Source organism: Mustela nigripes, chromosome 13, assembly GCF_022355385.1.
Source record: "Mustela nigripes isolate SB6536 chromosome 13, MUSNIG.SB6536, whole genome shotgun sequence".
Lineage (NCBI taxonomy): Eukaryota > Metazoa > Chordata > Mammalia > Carnivora > Mustelidae > Mustela > Mustela nigripes.
The window spans coordinates 112,353,365-112,374,783 of NC_081569.1; the positions used below are offsets into that span (position 1 = coordinate 112,353,365).

The 21,419-nt window shown below is 46.6% G+C and overlaps 1 protein-coding gene across 3 annotated transcripts in view; it reads left to right on the forward strand.

The window, feature by feature from the left end:
* The first annotated feature begins 11,074 nt into the window (after window positions 1-11,074).
* PLEKHH1 (pleckstrin homology, MyTH4 and FERM domain containing H1) overlaps window positions 11,075-21,419 on the forward strand; it is a 49,399-nt gene continuing 39,054 nt past the window's right edge. Inside the window, exons 1-2 of one of the 3 annotated variants that reach the window (XM_059373450.1) lie at window positions 11,075-11,328; window positions 18,478-18,636. In XM_059373450.1, coding sequence (XP_059229433.1) covers window positions 18,511-18,636 — 126 coding nt within the window. In that variant the 5' untranslated portion in view covers window positions 11,075-11,328; window positions 18,478-18,510. Of the gene's footprint in view, window positions 11,402-11,423; window positions 11,747-18,477; window positions 18,637-21,419 lie in introns of those variants that run through there. The other 2 variants (XM_059373451.1, XM_059373452.1) reach the window with 2 other exon arrangements.

The window sequence follows — 21,419 nt, forward strand, 5'->3', positions numbered from 1 at the left end:
AATAAATAAATAAAACCTTAAAAAAAAAAAAAAAAAAGATTCTCTCTCCCTTTCCTTCTGCCCCTCCCCACTCTCTCCTTCTCTAAAAAAGAGAAAAAAAAATCATAGAACTGTGTCAGGGAAAGCAGGGATTTGGAGTAGAGGAAAAGATCCTAGAAAAATTTTAGTGCTCCTTACCTATAAATAGCTTCCAATCTTATGTGTACTACTACATATGGACATTATCTCCCAGTGGTTTGAATGGTGAAGATATTTAGGGAAATTTCTTATTCTGAATATTCTAATGGATTTATTTTAACATAAATTTGCTTCCCAAAGAGCCATGTTCTTCCCAAGAGCATTTTTTCCTGAGAGATCCTGAGTCCATGTAAGAATAATCCCCTATACTCTGTAGGGAAATTCCTGCTTTCAAGATCAGACCATTCCAGAGCCATCTGAGAGTCTCCCCAGTGGCCAGTGGAGAAACATGTAGTGTTTGGAAGGAACAACAGTCATGTGCTACCCCTAGAGCAATGCCCATTGCTTCTGATCCTAGGAATCTGTGTGCTCTGCTCCATCACCAACCTCCCTTCTTAGGTATGAGACCTGTTGGCTCCACCTCATTCCTTCGGGTGGCCCCCTCACTATAATTGGCAAGAGACCCTCTTTTGGACCTGAATCAGGAAATTCAGAACCTGGAAATGCAGAAATTGCATTTTGGAAAGGTGCATTGTCCATACCAACTCTCTGAACTCTCCAAAGCTCATTTTTAAAATTTTAAAAAAATTTTTTTATAAACATATAATGTATTTTTATCCCCAAGGGTACAGGTCTGTGAATCGCCGGGTTTGCACATTTCACAGCACTCACCATAGCACACACCCTCCCCAATGTCCATAACCCCACCACCACCCTCTTACCTCCTCCCCCCCACCCCAACCTTCAGTTTGTTTTGTGAGATTAAGAGTCTCTTATGGTTTGTCTCCCTCCTGATCCCATCTTGTTTCATTTATTCTTTTCCTATGCCCCAAACCGCCCACGTTGCATCTCCACTTCCTCATATCAGGGAGATCATATGATAGTTGTCTTTCTCCGATTGACTTATTTCGCTCAGCATAATACCCTCTAGTTCCATCCACGTCGTCGCAAATGGCAAGATTTCATTTCTTTTGATGGCTGCATAGTATTCCATTGTATATATATACTATATCTTCTTTATCCTAGAATGAATTAGGTTCTTTCCATAGTTTGCCTATTGTGAACATTGTCCAAAGCTCACTTTTACTTGAGCGCATCTCCCAATCTGTGGATTCCCTCGGTATTCTGAGTTGAGCAGTCTGGTTCTAGCTCCATGTCTCATCACTTTACCTGTGTCAGAGCAAAGATGGGCCTTAACCAGCAGCAGAGACTTCCTGTTCCTGCTCTTGTGCCATGACTAGGTGAGAGATGCCTGGAAGAAGTGCCAAGCTATGGTCTGTGAACTGCTGAAGCCCAGTGTTCAGAGCTGGGAAAGAGAGACCGTTTTTACATCTTTCTCTACTTTACCTCATCCTTTAGTACCGTGAAATTTTCCAATCCCCTTCCGTGAAACCATGCAACATTGAACAGGAACAAAGTATGTGGTTTAAGGTTTAAAGTCTCCACTTTAGACAGAAGTAAAAGCCCTCCATTAACCACCTCCTTTCAAGGTGACCAAAGCATGCACTGGTCAGATCAGAAGGAAAGAGAAGGGGCCCTAGGTGTAGCTGGGAGTAGGAAAGCTGGAGCTTGGGTTCTTTAAGAAAACACAAGGCAGGGGTGCTTGGGTGGCTCAGTGGGTTAAAACCTCTGCCTTCTGCTCGGGTCATGATCCCAGAGTCCTGGGATGGAGCCCCACATCAGGCTCTCTGCTCAGCAAAGAGCCTGCTTCCCTTCCTCTCTCTGCCTGCCTCTCTGCCTACCTGTGATCTCTGTCTGTCAGATAAATAAATAAAATCTTAAAAAAAAAAAAAAAACCCTTTTAAAAAAAAAAAAAAAAGAAAGAAAGAAAGAAAGAAAGAGAAAGAAAACAAAAGCCATCCTGGGGCGCCTGGGTAGTGCTGGGGTTGAGCCACTGACTCTTGGTGTCAGCTCAGGTGGTGATCGCAGCGTTGTAGGATCTGTCCCCACAATAGGTTCCATGCTCAGTGCAGTCCGTATGAGATTCTCTTTCCCCCTCTGGCTCTGTCTCATTCAAATAAATATTTTTAAAAAAGAAGATGAAGAACGAAAACAAGCCATCCTGACCACTAGATGGCGCTGAGAGACAGCCTCCCCTGTCTTAGCTAACTGCTAGTCGCTTTGGGGATTTTAAGAAGGAAGACAGATTATGTTGCCGGGATTAAACACCCTTCTTAAAAGGGGCAAAGACAGCCTCCCGTAAAATCTAAGACCTGACATTGGTAAAGCCGCTGAATCTGAGCACAGCGATCATAAGCATGACATATGAAGTTTTGATTGACCAAAGCAGATAATTGACCGATCAGTTTCATAACTAAACCTCTGGGGGAAGGAGGGAGGAAGAGCTGCAAAGGTTACGTCTTCTATTTCCTTCCAGGTATTTCACATCCTGCTATCCCTGTGAATTCAGGGGCATTTGTCAGCTTGCTCTGACAGGAACCACTCAGCCTGGAACATGCCCTACAAGGGAGCTCCCCTGTCCCTGAAGCAAAGGACTCCTGTTCATCGCCCTGCATGTAGATCTCCGCCTGGTCAGGTGAAGCAGCCACTCAGAGGAGGGGAGACCAAGGCGCACAAAGAGGCCCTCCACAGTCCAGTTTGCCCAGGACTGAGCCACATGTTCCTCGCTGCTCTCCCTCCCTTCCTCCCCAGTCCACAGTGGACACTCACCAAGCACATACTCAATATATGAAAGCAGAACCCCAGCCCACCAGACCTCTCCCATGATCTGTTGTCAACTGAAGAAGTAATAATAAAGGCCAGCGTCTACTCAGCACTTGCTATCTGCCAGGACTGAGCTAAGTGGCAGAGCTGGGATTTGAACTCTGGAAGTAGAAGCCCAGAGGCAACACACTGTGGTCTTAAGAACTCACATATATGAAGCTGCCACACACTGAGAGGCAGAAAAGGGGCTGAGGTGCCACAACCAGCTCCCTGACTAGCCTGAGTTCCCTTCACTTCTTAGAACTCCAAAGTCTCTTCCCTCATGGGCCCCCTATGCTGCTGGAGAACCTGCCATTGACCTGAAGCCGGTCCCTCCTGCCCCATGATGGGAGCCACCATTGTTTTCAACTGTGATGAATGCAGATGGAGAAATAAGACAGTTGGTTTAAAGCTTGATGTTCTAGGGGCGCCTGGGTGGCTCAGTAGGTTAAAGCCTCTGCCTTCGGCTCAGGTCATGATCTCAGGGTCCTAGGGAATCAGGCTGTCTGCTCAGCAGGGAGCCTGCTTCCCTCTCACTCTCTGCTTGCCTCTCCGCCTATTTGTGATCTCTCTCTGTGTCAAATAAATAAATAAATAAAATCTTTAAAAAAAAAAAAAAAAGCTTGATGTTCTAAGTTCTACAATGATTTAAAAAAAAAAAAAAATCCCACTTTGATGGCTGGATTTACCCAGTTCTCATTCCCTGAGCTCTATCAGCTCCCCTCTCAGTTTCTCTTCCGATCTCCCGCCCGCTCTTCCCCCTCCCAACCCCCAACCCACTGAGTCCTCCTCTGCCTGGCTCTCTCTTGCTTGGGGAGCTTGCAGCTGCACTGGACAGATCATTTTTGCATTGATACATTTTGTAATTGTATCAGTTCTGCCCTGTGTTCCCCTCTGGAGCTGTTGTTCCTCTCTGAGAAGATGATGGCGTGTTGGAATGTGACACATAACAAACCAGTCAATACCAGGCACCCTGTTGGTCTAAGAATCATGAAAATACAGACCCTGGGCCTGCTGATCTCAATGTGCTAATCTCAATCCATATTTTTAGTCAGTGGCCCTGGGGTTTTATGATATAAGGTTGGATGGAGAATCACCGCTTTTCCTCTCATTGGGGTCCTTTGTGACTAATCCTTCCTTCCACCCATTGCTCTTTGTTAGCTTCCAAGTCTCTAGTCTTTGGGCTCCTTGCTAGTCCTTTATATTTCCATTTAGTAACATTTAGTAGGTGCATATGATATGCCGGACACTGGTGCAGACCCTTTATTTCTATCTTTACATTTTCCGTCCATTCCTGTTTTACAAATGAAAAATCTCTCCCTTCCCTCTCTGCCTGGCTCTGTCTGGCTCTGGACAGCTGGATCCACAGCTGGACTGGATAGGTCATTCGCCAAGCTCCCCACCTGGAAGACCCAGGATTCAATGGCAGGCACGCCTGGTTTTGAAGTCTCTGTCCTGAGTTCCTTGGTCACACTTGCCACACTTTGTTTCCTCACACAGTGCCTAGAAAATGATAACTACTCCATAATATTTGTTCCTAAATAATTGAATGAATAAATGAAAGAAGAGTCCATGCCCAAGAGACCTCCTCCCGCCCCATCCAATACACACACCCACAGAATTCTGCTTCTGCACCATTTCATTTCCTTCCTACCCTGCATCTCTACATGTCTGATCACTGCCTTCCAGGATCACCTGAACTGGACAATGACTCTGAGCTTCTCTGTCCCAGCCCCTGGTTACCCTGGCTGCTCCCAGAGATTCAGCAGTAGAAATAGTCTCCCGAATTCTCTGTAATCCAAGAGCTGCCAGACTCTGTCCCTGGCTCCTGAAATAGAAGGCTGCACCAAAACTGGCCCCTGGGCTCCTGGGATTCTGAGGCCCCTTCTTTGACTCTTCTTCCTCCCTTTTCCTCTTTAGTCTCCTTCCAACAACAACTGAGAACCAGGCCCTGAGAGCAGAAGAAGGGGTGCTTGATTTGGGAAGGTTTCAGTGAAGCAGAAGGGCTTTCTTTGGAGCATTCTACTCAGAGAATACAAGTGGTGTTGGGAATTGGGTTTCCTAGAATGCCCGGACATGGGAAGATGAATTGTCCAACGTTTCACCAGTTCTCCCAGAGCCATGACTATCTCTTGAGACATCTTTCTTATCTATTGCAATCTTGCAACAGAGAGAGCTCCTTGAGACCACCTCTTGACCTAGTGCAAGATACTAGGGACCTGGGAGAGTATCTGATAAACATTAGACTTCCAGCAAATATTTGTCCAAAAAATGAATAACAAAGGCTACCATCTATACAGCACTTGGTACCTGCCAGACACAACACTTTCTCATTTAATCCTTTCTAAAACCATCAGAGGCAAGCTTTGTTATTATCTTCATTTGACAGATGGGGAATTAATTAAGCCCTTGCCCCAAGGTTACATTAGCACAGACATGGTAGAGAAGGGATGGGAACTGATGTTTCCCGGTTCTGTGGCCCCCATTCTTCCCCACAGTACTGCCCAGGAAACCGAGCACAGACTAGGACGCTGTTATAGCGACTCTGTAGGAATTTATTTTTTAACCATTTCAGTCTCAAACACATGCCGTGTGTATATAACGCCCAAAGGGTTTAGTTATCATCTGTAGTATTCTAATCAGGAACCCGCACTCTAGAGGGTGGTTTCATAAGCACTTAAATGGCATCAAAGCCTACACCAGCAGTGTCAATGTGCTGGGGGTGTGCTAGAGGTTTTCAAAAGGAGTTAGCGGGAAAGACCATCCAGGCCTTCGCATGAATAATGTGTAGGGACCAGACCAGGCCAACACCCTGACTCCCCTTGAAGCATGTTGTAGGAATTGTTGTGCCTGCTTGCTAATAAATGTGTAGCTGGCAGAATTTTGGCCATTCTTACTATCTTAACCTCTTAGGAGGTTATGGAGGAGGAGATGAATGGTCTATACTCTTCTCTCATCTCTACAGGCCGTGGGTTTAGGAACCTGATAAGCGCCAAAGGACCAAATTGGTTCAGACCCGTTCACAGTGAGTGGCCACCAAGGCCTCTCCGAAAAGTAAAAGTAAAGGAGACTCTCAGCTTCAGTGACCCAACTGAGCCTTGGACTCTGAGCACACAGTGGCTTTCTTCTCTCTGTCTGCTGTGAGGCCACTGTAATAGTAAGTGAACATCAAACAGGAATGAGGTTTAGGTGTGGTGAGAACCATTTCTGCACGGGCCCATAAATGAGCCTGGGGGCTCAGAGCCTTCCCAGCAGGCTCCCACCAGCTTTCCTGCTCTCTCCTCTCTCCCACGACAGCACGAAGATGGTGCCCAAGATGGTTTTTCTTGCTTCAGTTTTACAAAGTTCCTCTCTGCTTTGGTGAGTCTCTCATAATCCTGCCTTTTCCTCAAATTCTCAAATATTCTGACCTGCAAGGTAGCTGTGCTGATAAAATAATTTCCACACTTTACCACAGGGCAAACTGAGGCCAGAAGCAAGGAGATTTTTTTTTTTTTTCCAAGCTTACAGCTGGGTGTCTAACAGAGTACCTGGAACAACTTATAAGTCAGGGATCATAAATGAATGAATGAACAAATGCATGAGTGAAATGGAAAAAGAGAAGGAAGGAAAAAGAGCAGGATATCAGCATCAGCTGATGTTACTGACTGGATGTGGTCCATGGCCAGTTTTTCTCAGGCTCAGATCTAAGGAGGGCTACAGAGAAGGTGACTTCAGACAGAAAGATTGTGGGGGAACAGATAGTGTCTCATCATCTCAACCCTTAATTCCAGGGTTAAGTTAGGGGTAGGCCATCCTGGATGGAGGTCCATAGCGAGGTCATCCCTGGGATGGATGGCATGGGGAGGGCTACAGTTAGGGTGATGGAAGAACCAGGTTTCCCTCACTGAAGGCCACAGGGCTGCCTCTACTGACTGGGACCAAGGGGAGTGGTGGATAAGACCAGAAATCCAACCAGAGTTGGTTGAGGGGTGGGCAGAACCTTCCTGGGCTACCAGCATGGCGTGGCTGGGGTCAGGCAGAGGAGGTGACGTCAGCCAAGAAGGCTGATGGGAAAGTCCCTAGCTTTAGATGGAAAACTCGGCCCAGCCTGTGACCTTCCCTGCTAGCATGGTTGTAGATGACCTATAGCCCCTGAGGAATACTAGGTTCTAGAGTTATAGGAGGCACTCTCTCCTTGGAACAGAGGAGGAGATAAGCCCATTTTCCTCTAGGCATCCATTCACTCTGGTGAGTATTAGGTAGAGACTAATAATAAAAGTTGAAGATCTAGGGGCGCCTGGGTGGCTCAGTGGGTTGGGCTGCTGCCTTCCGCTCGGGTCATGATCTCAGGGTCCTGGGATCAAGCCCCGTGTCCTGCTCTCTGCTCAGCGGCGAGCCTGCTTCCTCCTCTCTCTCTGCTTGTGATCTCTCTCTGTCAAATAAATAAATAAAATCTTTTAAAAAAAAAAAAGTTGAAGATCTATAAACCTCAGCTATAAGGGACATTATTGGGACAATTAGGGAAATTTTAATATGGTCTGTATGGTAGATGATAATATTGTATCAATGATAGGTTTCCCAAGTATGATGGTATTAAGAGAATACCCTTGTTCTTAGGAAGGTACATGCTGAAGAATTCAGGGGTCAAAAGTCATGAAGTAAAAAAAAAAGTCATGAAGTGTACAACCAACTCTCAAACCGTTGAGGAAAAGAATGGTATATTATCACATATTATATATAATATGTTAAAATAGATGTAAATGTATAAAAACATACACAATACACAATACAAACAGTATTTAACATTAATGTAATATAATATTTAACATAATGTAATATAATAGATATCACATAGGTGTAAAGAGAGAGAGCAAATTTAACAACATGTTAACAACTGTAAACCCAGGCAGAGAGTATACGGGTGTTCCATGCACTATTTTTTGCAACTTCTGTCAGTTTGGAATTTTCAAAATAAAAGCTGGGGAGGAGGAAGTTTGAGGGAAGAAGAATAGCTATCACTTTATGACCAATGCCTGGATCCCCAAATTTATGTAACTCTATTATTTGATTTAATCCTCAAACCAACTCCAGAGAAAGACATTGTGATTCATGCATTAGAGAAAAGGAAATGGAGCCTGGGGCTAAGGAACTTGCTCCAGTTTACAGAACTGGGATTGAGACTGAGCCCAAAGGGAGGTCACCGGGAGGTATGCCTGCTGTGGGGAGAGAGGCGAACACCTCCTTGAGCCCTTCTGTGAGCTAGCACTGTTTTCAACTCATCTATGCCCCTGAACTCATTTAATCCTCCCTTCCTAAAAGCTTTGTACTTTGTGATGATAAATCATTTAATTGGTGTGGTGGGAGGGCCCTCAAAACACACTAATGGAAGTGTAGGTGGGTGCAGCCTCCTCTGAGGGTGATTTGGTTGCATCTATTGAAATTTAAAATTCATACTGTGTTCAGAGCCAGCAATTCCACTCCTAACTATTAAACCTTAAAGATAGCCATAGACGTGGACCAAGAAGTATGTGCCTAGATAGTCACTGTAGCAAGGTATGTAATAGCCAAAGATTGGAAACATCCTAAAGATCTATCATGAGGAACACTAGGGAACCCCTAAAAACAGTAAGGCATCTCCAAGTGTGCTGATATGCCACACAGAATCAACACATGGTAATTTCAGGAGGAGAAAAGCTGGGGCGCCTGGGTGGCTCAGTGGGTTAAATAAAGCCTCTGTCTTAGGCTCGGGTCATGATCCCAGGGCCCTGGGATTGAGCCCTGCATCGAGCCCTGCATCAAGTCCCCCAGCATCGAGCCCCACATGGAGACCCCCTGCATTGAGTCCGTCCCCTGCATCGGGGCTCCCTTCATCGGGCTCTCTGCTCAGCAGGGAGCCTGCTTCCTCCTCTCTCTCTGCCTCCCTTTCTGCCTACTTGTGATCTCTGTCTGTCAAATAAATAAATAAAATCTTAAAAAAAAAAAAAAAAAAAGAGGAGGGGCACCCGGGTGACTCAGTTGGTTAAAGCCTCTGCCTTCAGCTCAGGTCATGATCCCAGGGTCCTGGGATCAAGCCCTGCATTGAGCTCTCTGCTCAGCGGGGAGCCTGCTTCCTCCTCTCTCTGCCTGCTGCTCTGCCTACTTGTGATCTCAGTCTGTCAAATAAATAAATAAAATCTTCAGAAAAAAAAAGGAGGAAAAAAGCAAGGGATGCTCCCTTAGTGTTGAAAGGGGATATAAATAGATATGTATGAATATATTTAAAGTTGACCCTTGAACAATGCCAGGGCGAGGGGCACCAACTTCCATGTAGTCAAAATTCTGAGTATAATTTTGACTCCCCAAAAACTTAACTAGTAGCCTACTGTTGACCAGAAACCTTACCAATAACACAACTGATGTGCACATAGTTTGTGTATGTATTAAATACTGTATTCTTACAATAATACTGAATTTTTCTTGATTTTTTTTTTGTATTTCTAGGTATGTGGTTTTTTGAAATTATCACAAATCTCCAAAAATTTTAAAAAAATAATTCATATATATTTATTTTAAAAGATCCATGTAGGCGCTCAGTTGGTTAAGCATCTGCCTCTTGATTTTGGCTCAGGTTATGATCTCAGGGGCATAAGATCCAGGCCTGCGTTGTGCCCTGCACTCACTGGGGTGTTTGCTTGAGATTCTCACTCTCCCTCTCTACCCCTCCCCCACTTAAAATAAATAAATCTTTTTAAAAAAGACCTCTGTATAAATTGGACTGCACCGTTCAAATCCATGCTATTCAAGGGTCAGCTGTATATGTATTTATGCATACTTTATGAATAAAATATCTTGAAAGGAAATTTTGTGTTTGGGGAGGAGTGATCTGGGGGACAAGGGCAGGATAAAGGTAGACATTTTTCATCATTAGCTCCTCCATATTATTTGAAATGTGTGTACATGATTAGCTATTCAAGGTAGATGAAGGCACGAATAAAGGATTGAGTCACCCTTAACCGACTGCTTTGGGCTCCCGAAGGCATCTTCCTGAGTGTTGAAGGGATAGCCAAGGCCTGTGTCCCATAATCTGGGGTTGATCTACCTCAGTCCCCAGGAGCTATGAATCCATTTGCAAGTTCAGCCCCCCACCCCACCCCCACTGGCCCAGTTGAGCTTTGGCCCTTGGCCTCCTGACCTATTGAGACCAGCTTTCTAAAGTACCTGGGTCTCAAACTTCTGCATGAGAATTGCCTGGGGAGCTTGTTCGCTAGGTGACCTGGCAGCCTCACCTCCAGCGATTCAAATTCAGACTTGGGGTGGAGCCAGGGGATCCTTCATCAAGACCTAGAGTGAGTCTTCCAAAATCCTTTGGGAGAAATGGGCCCTGCTGGTGTTGGCCTCTGTTCAGGCCTGGACAGAAAGCCTGTAGGATTAGGGAAGAAAGCAGTCCTTCCCTGCAATATTCTCTATATTCATCTTCTTTACCAAAAGTTGAGTGTTCCCGGGGCGCTTGGGTGGCTCAGTCCAGTAAGCGCCCGCCTTCGGCTCAGGCGTGCTGGTTTGGAAGCCCTAAATCAGGCTCCCCGCTCAGCAGACCTCCCTCTGCTCATGCTCTCTTTCTCTCTGCCAAATAAATAAATAAAATCTAAAAAAATAAAATAAAACAAAATTGAGTGTTCCAGTCCCCTATGAGCATAGGATTGTACTGGTGAGCTGAGGGACTGCAAGTCGTTGAAGAACAAGGGTAAGACCTCTCTGCAGCTGCCCAAGCTGTCCCGCTGGCCTTCTGGCTCCTGGGCCGCTTCTTTAACATAAATAATGCACATACATACATACATAAGCAAGCAAGTTACCCTGTCGCTTGTGGCGACTTTTTTCTCCCCCCCAAATTACAAACTAGTGCATTGGTCTGGCAGTGGGACAGACTGTTGGAAATAGGGACTTCTCCAAATATCCGGCCGTTACCGTTCTCAGAAGTTGCCAGCAAATGCTGGAACCTCCTTGGGGGTGCGGGGGGAAGGTCTGGTCTTGCGCCCCATTCTACCAGGGTCCCACGCCGCCCGGGGGTTAAGCAGGTCTCGCGGCACCCGGCCGCCCTTCGCGGCAGCCGGTGCGGTGCCTCGCGGAGAGCCCGGGGCCGGAGCCGGGAGACCCCCGCCGCCTTCAGGGACGAGCCCAGCGGTGCGGAGAGGTGGGAGGCTGGAGACTGCTGAGGTCATTTCCTGTGCCTCTCCCCGAGCCGCCCGAGGAGCCGCGCCGCCGCTCGGCCTTTAAGGAGCCGGCGGGGAGGAGGGAGCGCGGCGCGGCGCGGCGTTGAATGGGGTGCCGCGAGGCCCGTCTCGGCTTTGTGCGGCCAGCCCGCCGGCACCCCGCCCGGCCCCTGCCCCGCCTCGCCTCTCCCCGCCCCGCCCCGCCCCGCCCCCCGCGACCCCTGCAGCCGCGGAGCGGAGACCCGGCGGCTGCCGCGGAGTCGGGCTAGAAGAACGCAAGGTCAGCGGCGGCCGCGCGCGGAGGGCGCCGGGGGGCCGGGTGGGCGGCGAGAGCGCAGGCGAGCCGGCCGGAGGTGAGCGGCCGCGCGCGCCCCGCGGGCAGGGACGGGCTCGGGGGCTGTGAGGCGGTCGGGAGGGCTTTAGTGGGGCGGAGAGGACGCGGTCTCTCCGGCCGCGGGGCGAATCCGGAGCAGGTGCCTCCCCACCTGGCGCCGGGGGCGCTGGCCTCCGCGGTTGGGCACCGGGGACCGGCGGCGCGCGGCGAGGAGTCGCCTTCCCTCGGAGGAGCGGGAGTTTGGGACCGGCTGGAGCCAGTTGCCCCCGGGAAGGGCCCTCGGGCGCACTTGCAGGCTTTCCTCCGCCTTGCCCGGACTCTGGCTGGCTGTCCCCGCTCCCGCTCGCCTCCCCGCCTGGCTCAGGTAATTTCTGTGATTTCTCCGCGGTTCTTTTACGGATTCTGCTGGGTCAGGCTCAGCTCCTAGAGGCAGGTCAGCCAAGCAGAAAAGAAAACAAGTTGGGCACTGAGTGACAGGCAGGGGCTTTGTGTCCTAGGAGCCTTAGAGAGGACTCTGTCACCAGGGAGCCTTAATGGGGGTGGCAGAGGCCGTGAAGACCCGCACTTGGGAGTAGAATCCGCTCCCTGTTGGGTTTCTCCCTGCCAGGGCGTCTCTATAACCTTCTATTGTGAGTCCATCTAGTAAAACCCTTTTGGACAGAGCCTTCGTTCCAGGTCAAACTTATACTTGGAAGATCGCTTTAATAACAGTTTCGTTGGAAAAGTGGGTTCCTTCCTCGGGCTTTTTGGACTGTCTTCTCTGCCAGACTCTGTGTGTGGTAATGTCACTGACACTTTATAGAACTTCGGTTCTAGTGTTTCTGCACGTTATTATCTCCATTTTACAATGGAGGAAACAGACTTGGGAAAAAATTGTGATTTACCCAAGGTCATATAGATAAAAAGTGGAAGAGGCAAAACTCAAACCCAAGCCTCCTAAATTCCAGTGTGGGGTCCACAGTCAGCTTCCGTCCCATAGGCTCCTGAGGGGACCTGCTTAGAGCTGGGTGATAGCGGTGGCCGCCAGTGTGGTCTCAAACTGACAGCTGAGTTGAGAAAACGTGGTGCCCCCTCCCCTCTTCAGAAGTCAGCAGCTAGGGGGAAGAAACATGTACCCCCTACTTGGCTCCCCAGGGTGCACTCCTCATTCCTATTCCCTTCTCTCTGCGAGGCTGTGTATCCATGTGGGGAACTCTGGGCTCCTTATGGTTTCAAGAGTGCTTTATACCTGCTGGTTTAAGGTGTGAGGATTCCCTCATTCCTTATCGGGGAGAGGTCCTAGCAGGCTGGCGGTTGAGTCACCATCCTGCATTCTGTGATAACCCCGCTGAGCTCTCTCTCCCTTCTGGCAAATTCAAAACTGACCTCCTCCATGGGGGAATAGGCACTGATTGCTTGCTAGAGTATGAATTCCAGTAGTCTTGGGGAAAGCGATTTGGACTATTTGGTCAGTTAAAAATGTGTATCGCTTAACCCTCCAATTCCATTTCTGGGACTTTATCCTTCAAATACACTCTGAGGCATGTGAAATGACATATGTTTGTTGCAGCATTGTTTGTTTTAGCAGAAGGTTTCAAACAACCCAAATGTCTGTCAGTAAGGGACTCTTAAATAAAATCATGTAATACCTACACCACAGAATACAACACAGCTGTTAAAAAGCATGGCGGGGAGGGGCGCCTGGGTGGCTCAGTAGGTTAAGCCTCTGATTATGGCTCAGGTCATGATCTCAGGGTCCTGGGATAGAGGCCCACATTGGACTCTGCTCAGCAGGGTGGGCCTGCTTCCCCACCCCTACCCCGTCTGCCTCTCTGCCTGCTTGTGATCTTTCTCTCTCTCTCTCTGTGTCAAATAAATAAATAAATAAAATTTTTTTAAAAAGCATGGAGGGGAGACGGGTCAGGTGTGTATACAGATACAGGAATTCGGTTATAGGTGAAGTACAGTGTGTATGTGTAAACACCATTTGTGTTTGTGTATGTGCTTGCAACATATGTATGAATGCTTGTGTCTGCACTGGATATCTCTGAAAGACATAAAACCCCGTAAACAGTTGCCTCTGGGGAAAACTGTGGTTGAGGTACAGGGGTGGGAGGAAGCATTTGTAATTTATACTCTTTTGTTCAGTATTCAAAAATAAAGAGATAATGGGGTGCCTGGGTGGCTCAGTCCTTAAGCATCTGCCTTTGGCTCAGGTCATGATACCAGGGTCCTGGGATCAAGCCCGGCATCAGGCTCCTGCTCAGTGGGAAGCCTGCTTCTCCCTCTCCCCCTACTTGTGTTCCCTCTCTCTCTGTCTCTCTCTCTGTGTCAAATAAATAAATTAAATCTTAAAAAAAAAAAAAAAGAAAAGAAAAAGAAAAGAATTTTTAAAGATCCCTTGATCTTTCTGAGGCAGATCTGGTAGTGAACACATCTGTGGGCCACATCTTCCTAGTATGTCCACACTGGTGGTTTGCCTTTTCATTGTGAATGAAGCTATCATTGAGTGCCCAGCTTCTGTAATATCTCCCGTAATTCTCAATAAATAAATAAACAAACCTAGTATTTATTTAAAAATTTAAAAAATTTAAAATTGCCATTTAAAAAAAAGATTTATTTATTTGTTTATTCATTTGAGAGAGAGGGAGCCTCTCTCTCAAATGCATGTGGGGGGAGGGGCAGAGGGCGAGAATCTCAGATGAGATCAGAGCCCAGATGGTTGTGGGGCTCAGTCTCACAACCCATGAGATCATGACCAGAGTGGAATCCAAGAGTCAGACGCTTAACCGACTAAATTACCCAAATGCCCCTGAACTTGCCATTCTTGAAGGTCAAAAGAATGGTTAAATGTTGATAACTTCATGTGATTGAACCTAATATTATTGCCCTCCTTTTCAAATATCATTGCTCTCAATTTCAAAATGGCGCTGAGGCTCAGAGAGGTTAAGCAGATGGTTTAAGGTCACAAGATTAAGGGCCAGAGCCAGTACTCAAACCCAGGCTTGCTTGGCACTGGAAGGGGGAATCTTAACTACTACACTCTGCTGTTCCTCTGTACTGGTTTTGTTCTTAAAGGATGCTATTCCTGTTTGTCCTAGTCCCCTCCGGTATTTAGATCCCCGAAGGCTGGAACTTGCTCACCTTTTCCTATCTCTTCCAGCATTGTGAAATGTGCCACTCAGCCCCCAAGAGTAAAATGCATATTGTTGGCTTGATCATATGACAAGGTGTGGGCAGATGTGCCCTGTGTCCACTCACCCACCCCCAGCTCCATCCTCAGAAAGGGGCCACAAAGCTCTTCCCTTCCCACAGTTGGACAGGTGGTCAGCCTAGTGTAGCACTATTAGAAGATGGTGGTGCCCATCACTAGTGAGTGGAAATCACAAAAGGTGCTCACACTCAGGTAGTGAACCGTAGTGAGGGGACACGGGAGAGCCCGGTGGAAACTGTACCCAGAACAGAGTCCATGTTCCCTAGGGAAGCCTCCTGCAGTGACCTCTGACCTCTTCCATGTAAGGTCTTGTATTGGCTTGTTCTCTTTGTAGGAAAGTTCCAGGATATACACTGTTGTTGACCTGAGCCTTGCAAACCATGAGATCTTTATTCATCTTTATGTTCCTGACTTTGCATGTAGGAATCACTTCACAAAAAGTTGGTTGAATTATATTTAATCTCAGCATCTTGTCAATTTCTGGTCAAATCCCTACGCTTGCCAAAGTCATCCCAGGTCAAGTCTGTGTTTTCTCTGATACTGGCCCAGAGTCTGAGGTCACCTAACGACTCCCTGTGGCCTCTTCATCACCCTTCCGGCACACAGCTCCTGCCTCTGAGGCATTCTCCACCACCCTCCCTGGCTACGTCATTCCAGGATGCCAGAGGACTTAGGGAGTTCCAAAGCAGGGCCTCAGGCTGTGCGGTCATTTGTCACCTGCTAAACAGTTTAGCGCTCTGGGCACTAGAAGAAATCAAGAGAAGTGGGTTTCACAAGAGTGACTAGGAGCTGATCCTTGTAGCTTGGGGGGGAGGCCCATGGGGACTCACTGTACTGTTCTCCCTAGTTCTTGTATATATATGAAGCTTTCCAGAATAAAAAATGAACAGTTGTATTGGGTTTTGTCCCTTCTCTCATTTCTGTCCCATCTGTTTTGCCATTGTGTTGTGTTAGGCTAGCCCTGAGACTCCACCACCGCCACTGAAGCATGTACATGGAAAGAGGATGTTCTGTGTGTTGGGAGATCGGGATTCTTGGCCCCACTCTGATTCTCCTTAGCTCCGTGTCTCAAGTCACAGATGTGATAGGATTTCTCATCTGTTCTTTGTGAATAATATTTCTTGTCCTACATCACAGGGATACTGAGAGGATACGGAGAGAAATCACGCCTTCATGGTGCTTTGAAAAGTTAGCCATTCTGTAAATTATTTTCTGCTCATCTTTGCACATCTTTATTGGAGGTACAAGTGCAAGGTGACTTAGCAGGTGAAGTTCAACGTAGTGGTATTTTGCCTTAACCTTTAATGTTTTATAGCTGCTGCGGCAACCACCTACTTCTGTTGGAAGAGCCTCTGGGGCACGTGCTTGGCAGCAGGCCCCTTGCTCCAGTTCCCTCTTGAAAGCCCATAGCTCTTCTCACATGCTGAGGCACGCCTAGCACAGGTCCAGCCCCCTTACCACATTCCCAGGGCGAGGGAGAGGCTTCAGCAGAGCACTTGATCTGTTCAGAAGTGTGATGTCATAAGCTGCTTGATTGGGACAGGACTCCCTGCAGGCTGGGTATAATTTCAACTCTCAGGGCTAGGCAGAGGACAGTGATGTCTTTTATTTCCAGAGCTCCTGGAGATTTTGTCCACTGTCCCCATGGAATCAGAGCTGCAGCTTTGACAGCCAGTTAAGAGGGAATTAAAATTCACCAAACCTTTCAGTGGCACGCAAGGATTAAGTTTCCCCTACCCCTTGGTTTTACCTGGGTGTTGTTACCGCTGATGATTCTTAGCCCTGAGCTAGGCTGCAAGACTTCCAGGTCCTACTTTCAGATCTGCCACACTTTTTTTTTTTTTTTAATATGAGGAAAAGCAAAATCCCTTTGAAGGACAAAGCAAATCAAACACCATGAGGCCTCCCGGCCTTCTCAGGAGGCCCCACAAGGTTCTGTTTTGTCTTTTCAGCTGCGATCTTAGCTCAGAGAAGGTCATGTTTTGTTTTTGTCTTTTGTCTTCCTGCCCGTTCCAGTCGGTCCCAGTCTTTTGAGGTGGGAATTGCTGGGAGATCACAATGTCGGGATTGTTCAGCAGGACAGTCCCCGGGGAGCAGGACTGAGGTCACATGTCTAGCATTCTGAGCTGCCCAGAACCCGAAGACTTAGACACTAGACCCGTCAATGTATACTTGTGGGGCTTCTCTACAGGTCCACTGGCCCTGTATTTTAAATGAAAAGTCAGGACGCATGATACATGTCTACGCTTATGGAGGTTATGGTGTCAGAATGTGTGAGACCAGGATGCCCTGGAAAACCTTGAATATAGGTTCACCTTATTGCCAAGGATGCTGAAAGATCCCATAAAATATTTTTCTCATTCTTCACAATCCAGTTTACTCTTTGTAAAATCAGAATTCTTTCCAGTTTTTAGATGGGTAAAAAGCACAGTTGCTCAGAGTAGGGACTTTGGAACAAGAATCCCAGCCCCGGGGCGCCTGTATGGCTCAGTGGGTTAAAGCCTCTGCCTTCGGCTCAGGTCATGATCCCAGGGACCTGGGATCAAGCCCCACATCGGGCTCTCTGCTCTGCGGGGAGCCTGCTTCCTCCTCTCTCTCCCTGCCTGCCTCTCTGCCTACTTGTGATCTCTGTCTGTCAAATAAATAAATAAAATCTTAAAAAAAAAAAAAGAATCCCAGCCCCACTACTGACTAGCTCTAGAACTCTCTGTGTAGCTTCTTAATTCCTCAGTGACCTCCTGCATAAGTGTGGACAATGCCCATACCTTGTCTTATGTATTGTCATGAGGATTAAAGAAGCCACACATCATAAATAAATGATAGCTATTTGTACTATGGTAAAAAGATACTTACAAAAGTCAAATGTGATAGTTGGAAGAAGGAAGGATGGAGGGGGAAGGGAGGGAGGAAGGGAAGAAAGAAGATTAAAAAAAGAAGTCAAATGTGAGGCGGTTAACCTATGGAGGACAGGCTCACTGGTCACCAGGGTTGTGTTAGCAGCAGTGCAGGAGGCGACTGGGTTTTCCCAGGTCATGTGGCTCCTGAAGAAGGGAAAAGGAATTAAAAAAAAAAAAAAAAAACCAAAAAACTAAATTTTTATTACGGAAAATTCTAGGCATTCATTCAAGCAGAGAAACCAGTATAAAGAACTCCAGATGCCCATCACCTAACTTCAAAACTTACCAGCAATTTGATAAATCTTATTTCATGTATCTCCTCCCCAAACCACTGCTAGCCCCCTCCTATGAAGTGTTTTAAAGCTCATATCCCAGACGTTATATCATTTCACATTTAAGTCATTTATATGTATATGATCTCAAGGTCCTGGGATCCAGCCCCATATGGGGCTCCCTGTTCAGCAGGAAGCCTGCTTCCCCTTTCCTTCTGTCTTCAGCTCCCCTTGCTTGTGCACTCTCTTGCTCTCACTCTTTCTCTGTCAAATAAATAAAATCTTTTTAAAAATAAGTATTTGTTGCATGGATACATTTTTGTTAAATGGATAATTGAATGAAAAACAAATGAGGCCCTACTTTCTGCTGACCAGGGGGATGCCTGGGTGGCTCATCTGGTTAAGTGTCTGCCTTAAGTTAGACTCAGGTCATGATCCCAGGGTCCTGTTTCTTCCTCGCCTGCTGCTCCCCCTGTTTGTGCTCTGGTGTCTCTCTCTCTCTCTCTGACAAATAAATAAATAAAATCTTTAAATAAAAATGAGATGAGGTTTGCCTTACAGTTTCTCAGACTTTGTGATTCCCTGAGTTTGCTTAGCTAGCTTACTATGGAATGGGACACACAGCCAAGAAAAGTGGCTGTGGCAATGACTCAGTCACCTCCCCAGCTCTGTTTTCTCCGCCTTCCTCCTCACACACTTCCTTATCTTCTCCTCTTGCTGTACTGGTTCCCAGGCATCCCTGAAATAGCCAGAAGTTGACTCCATCATGGCGGAACTCAAGGTGGAGACCCGTGCCAGCGTGGACTGGCAGAAGCGCTGCCTGGCCCTGGAAACCCAGCTCTTCCGGTTCCGCCTGCAGGCCAGCAAGATCAGGGAGCTGCTTGCTGACAAGGTGAGTCCTGGAGAGCTAACCAACCGCCCTGCAGAGGTCAATGTCAGACAGGGCCAGAGTTAGAGAAGGAGAGTTGGGGAAGGTGAACTTTCTGCTACTGCTTCTTTTTTTGAAGTATTAATTAATTTTTAATTGAAGTATATTTGACATGTAACATTATATAATTTAAGGTATACCACATATTAATCTGATACATTTGTATATTATAATAAGGTTGCCTTTGTAGTGGTAATTAGTATTTCTATCCTGTTATGTAATTGTTATTTCTTTTTAGTGGTTGGAATAATGAAGTTCCAGTTTCCTAGCAAATTTGATGATTATAATGCAACATTATTGCCTATATTCACCATACTGTGTATTATATCCCTAGGGCTTATTTACTACTCATTGCAGAAAGGTGAACTTTTTTTTTATTTTTTTTATAGAATTTTTTTTTTTTTTTTAAAGATTTTATTTATTTATTTGACAGAGAGAAATCACAAGTAGGCAGAGAGGCAGGCAGAGAGAGAGAGAGGAGGAAGCAGGCTCCCTGCTGAGCAGAGAGCCCGATGCGGGACTCGATCCCAGGACCCTGAGATCATGACCTGAGCCGAAGGCAGCGGCTTAACCACTGAGCCACCCAGGCGCCCGAAAGGTGAACTTTTAATGAGATACTTTGCACACCTGCAAAATGAAACCTGGGGTACTTTTTTTTTTTAAGTCCAAAATCAGAGCAGCTTACTAAGCTGTCGTCTTGTATTCTTTCCTGCTCCAGAGAAGTGATAGAAATCTTCTCGGCCCTCCATAACCTCTTGGGCCAACGGTGGCTATAGTGGAGGTTCTATTATTCCCTTAATATTTCTTCTTCAGTGTGGGAAAGGAAGAGGGAGGAGTTTTTTTTAATCTTCTTAGGGTAGAAGAGGGGAAAGCCACACCCTGCTGTCACCCTCTATTAAGCATAGGAGCTGTGGAAGGCAGCCTGGTTTCCTGGAGGTGAGGACACAGGTTTTGGAGCCAGTACCACCTGCAACTTACTGGCTGTGTGACCCTGGCAAGTCCCTTCACCTCTAAGGCAGGTACACAAATGTCTGCCTTGCAGTTATTTTGAGAATTGTGTCAGGTCACATATATAAAGGTTCTGGCATGGAATAGGTCTTTTTTTTTTTTTTTAATTTTTATGTATTTATTTGACAGAGAGAGATCACAAGTATGCAGGGAGGCAGGCAGAGAGAGAGGAGGAAACAGGCTTTCCGCGGAGCAGAGAGCCCGATGTGGGGCTCGATCCCAGGACCCTGAGATCATGACCCGAGCCGAAGGCAGCGGCTTCAACCCACTGAGCCACCCAGGCGCCCCATGGAATACGTCTTAAACGGGAATGATTATTATCTTTATAGGCTTGGGTGGTCTGGTCTGGGAAACTGACCATCATTTGTAATATTTCTCTGGGAAGATGCATTCTAAATAGCTGACTTTCAGAAACACTTTGGAGTATAACCTAGGAGAGTAGAGACCTGTACTAAAGAGAAAAAAGTTATATATTATATATATAATTATACATTATATATAATATATCATAATATATATTAATTGTATATTAATTGAATCAGCTCTCTTCTAGTTTTGTTTGCATCATCCATCTGTGTAGCCAACCCTTTCTTTCATATGGCAAAAGTAAAACTCAGTCCACCCCTCTCCAAGGAATTTCCAATTCTGATGAGTAAAGCCTGAGGAAATGGCCAGTTTTACTGATAGCTCCACAAGCTGGCATTTGGGAAGACAACTTATTGACATTACCCCTGCATTTCCACTGCCGAGGATAGTAGCACTGGTTCAGCCTAAATAAGAACTTGTGAACTTTGGGTCTGTTGGCACTGCTGTCTCCAAGTTCAGGCTTTGCAAAACAGAGACTGGCTGTGTTCCTGTGGCCACGGTTCAGGTACTAAGAGAAAGGGTAGAATTAGGCCACTTTGGGAGAAAGGAAGCCAGCCTTAAATAGTGGTTCTCAAAGGGTGGTCCTGGGGCCACCCATGCCAGAAACATGGAGTGCTTATTAAGCTTGTACATTCCTGGATGCCCCCTCGCCCAGTCCTCCTGGTCCCAATCTCCTTGGGGTGCCACTCATAATGTGCATGTTTAACAAGCTCCCAGAAATTAGTTTCATAAAGTTTGAGAACCTTGCCTTAGGATAGGTTACTGGGGAAGGTGTGGGAGGGGAGGAGAGGGTGAGTAAGGGTCTCCCAGCTGGTTTAAAACACATCTCAGAGGAAAAAAACTTCTGTTCCTAGTGATAGGGACCACAAAATAACCTTAAAAAAAAAGACCACTATGAAAAACAAAGAGGGAAAACCCAAGTGGTACTCAGCTTGGGCAGCTCAGTAGGATGGGCTGTGTGACTGGCCTCCCTGTAGTGATGAGAGGTTTGGGGGTTAATCTGTGGAGATAGAGATGAGGTCTGGCCCTTTGGAAGCTGGAGCTTAAACTGAAACTTTTATCGTAAAGTGAGGACTATCAAAGTTTTTTGCTCTAAGTTAAAAGGTAGACCAGGAAAAGAAAATCATCTGCCAACACAGGGAGATGACTGAACAGCTTCTTAGCCAAGGCTTGGGGCAGAAAAAAACAAAAGAAAGCCAAAGAAAAGTATTCCTGGAAAGTGTGATGATGGTACTGGCTTAGCATTAGAATTTATACTCTTTGTGTGGATTAAGAACCCTGAGTTCTGGGCCAGTGATACCCATTGGAGACCTCGTAGGGGGTATGGGATAACATGAAGATCCTGTGTGATTTGGGTTGAGGTCTTGTTTCTC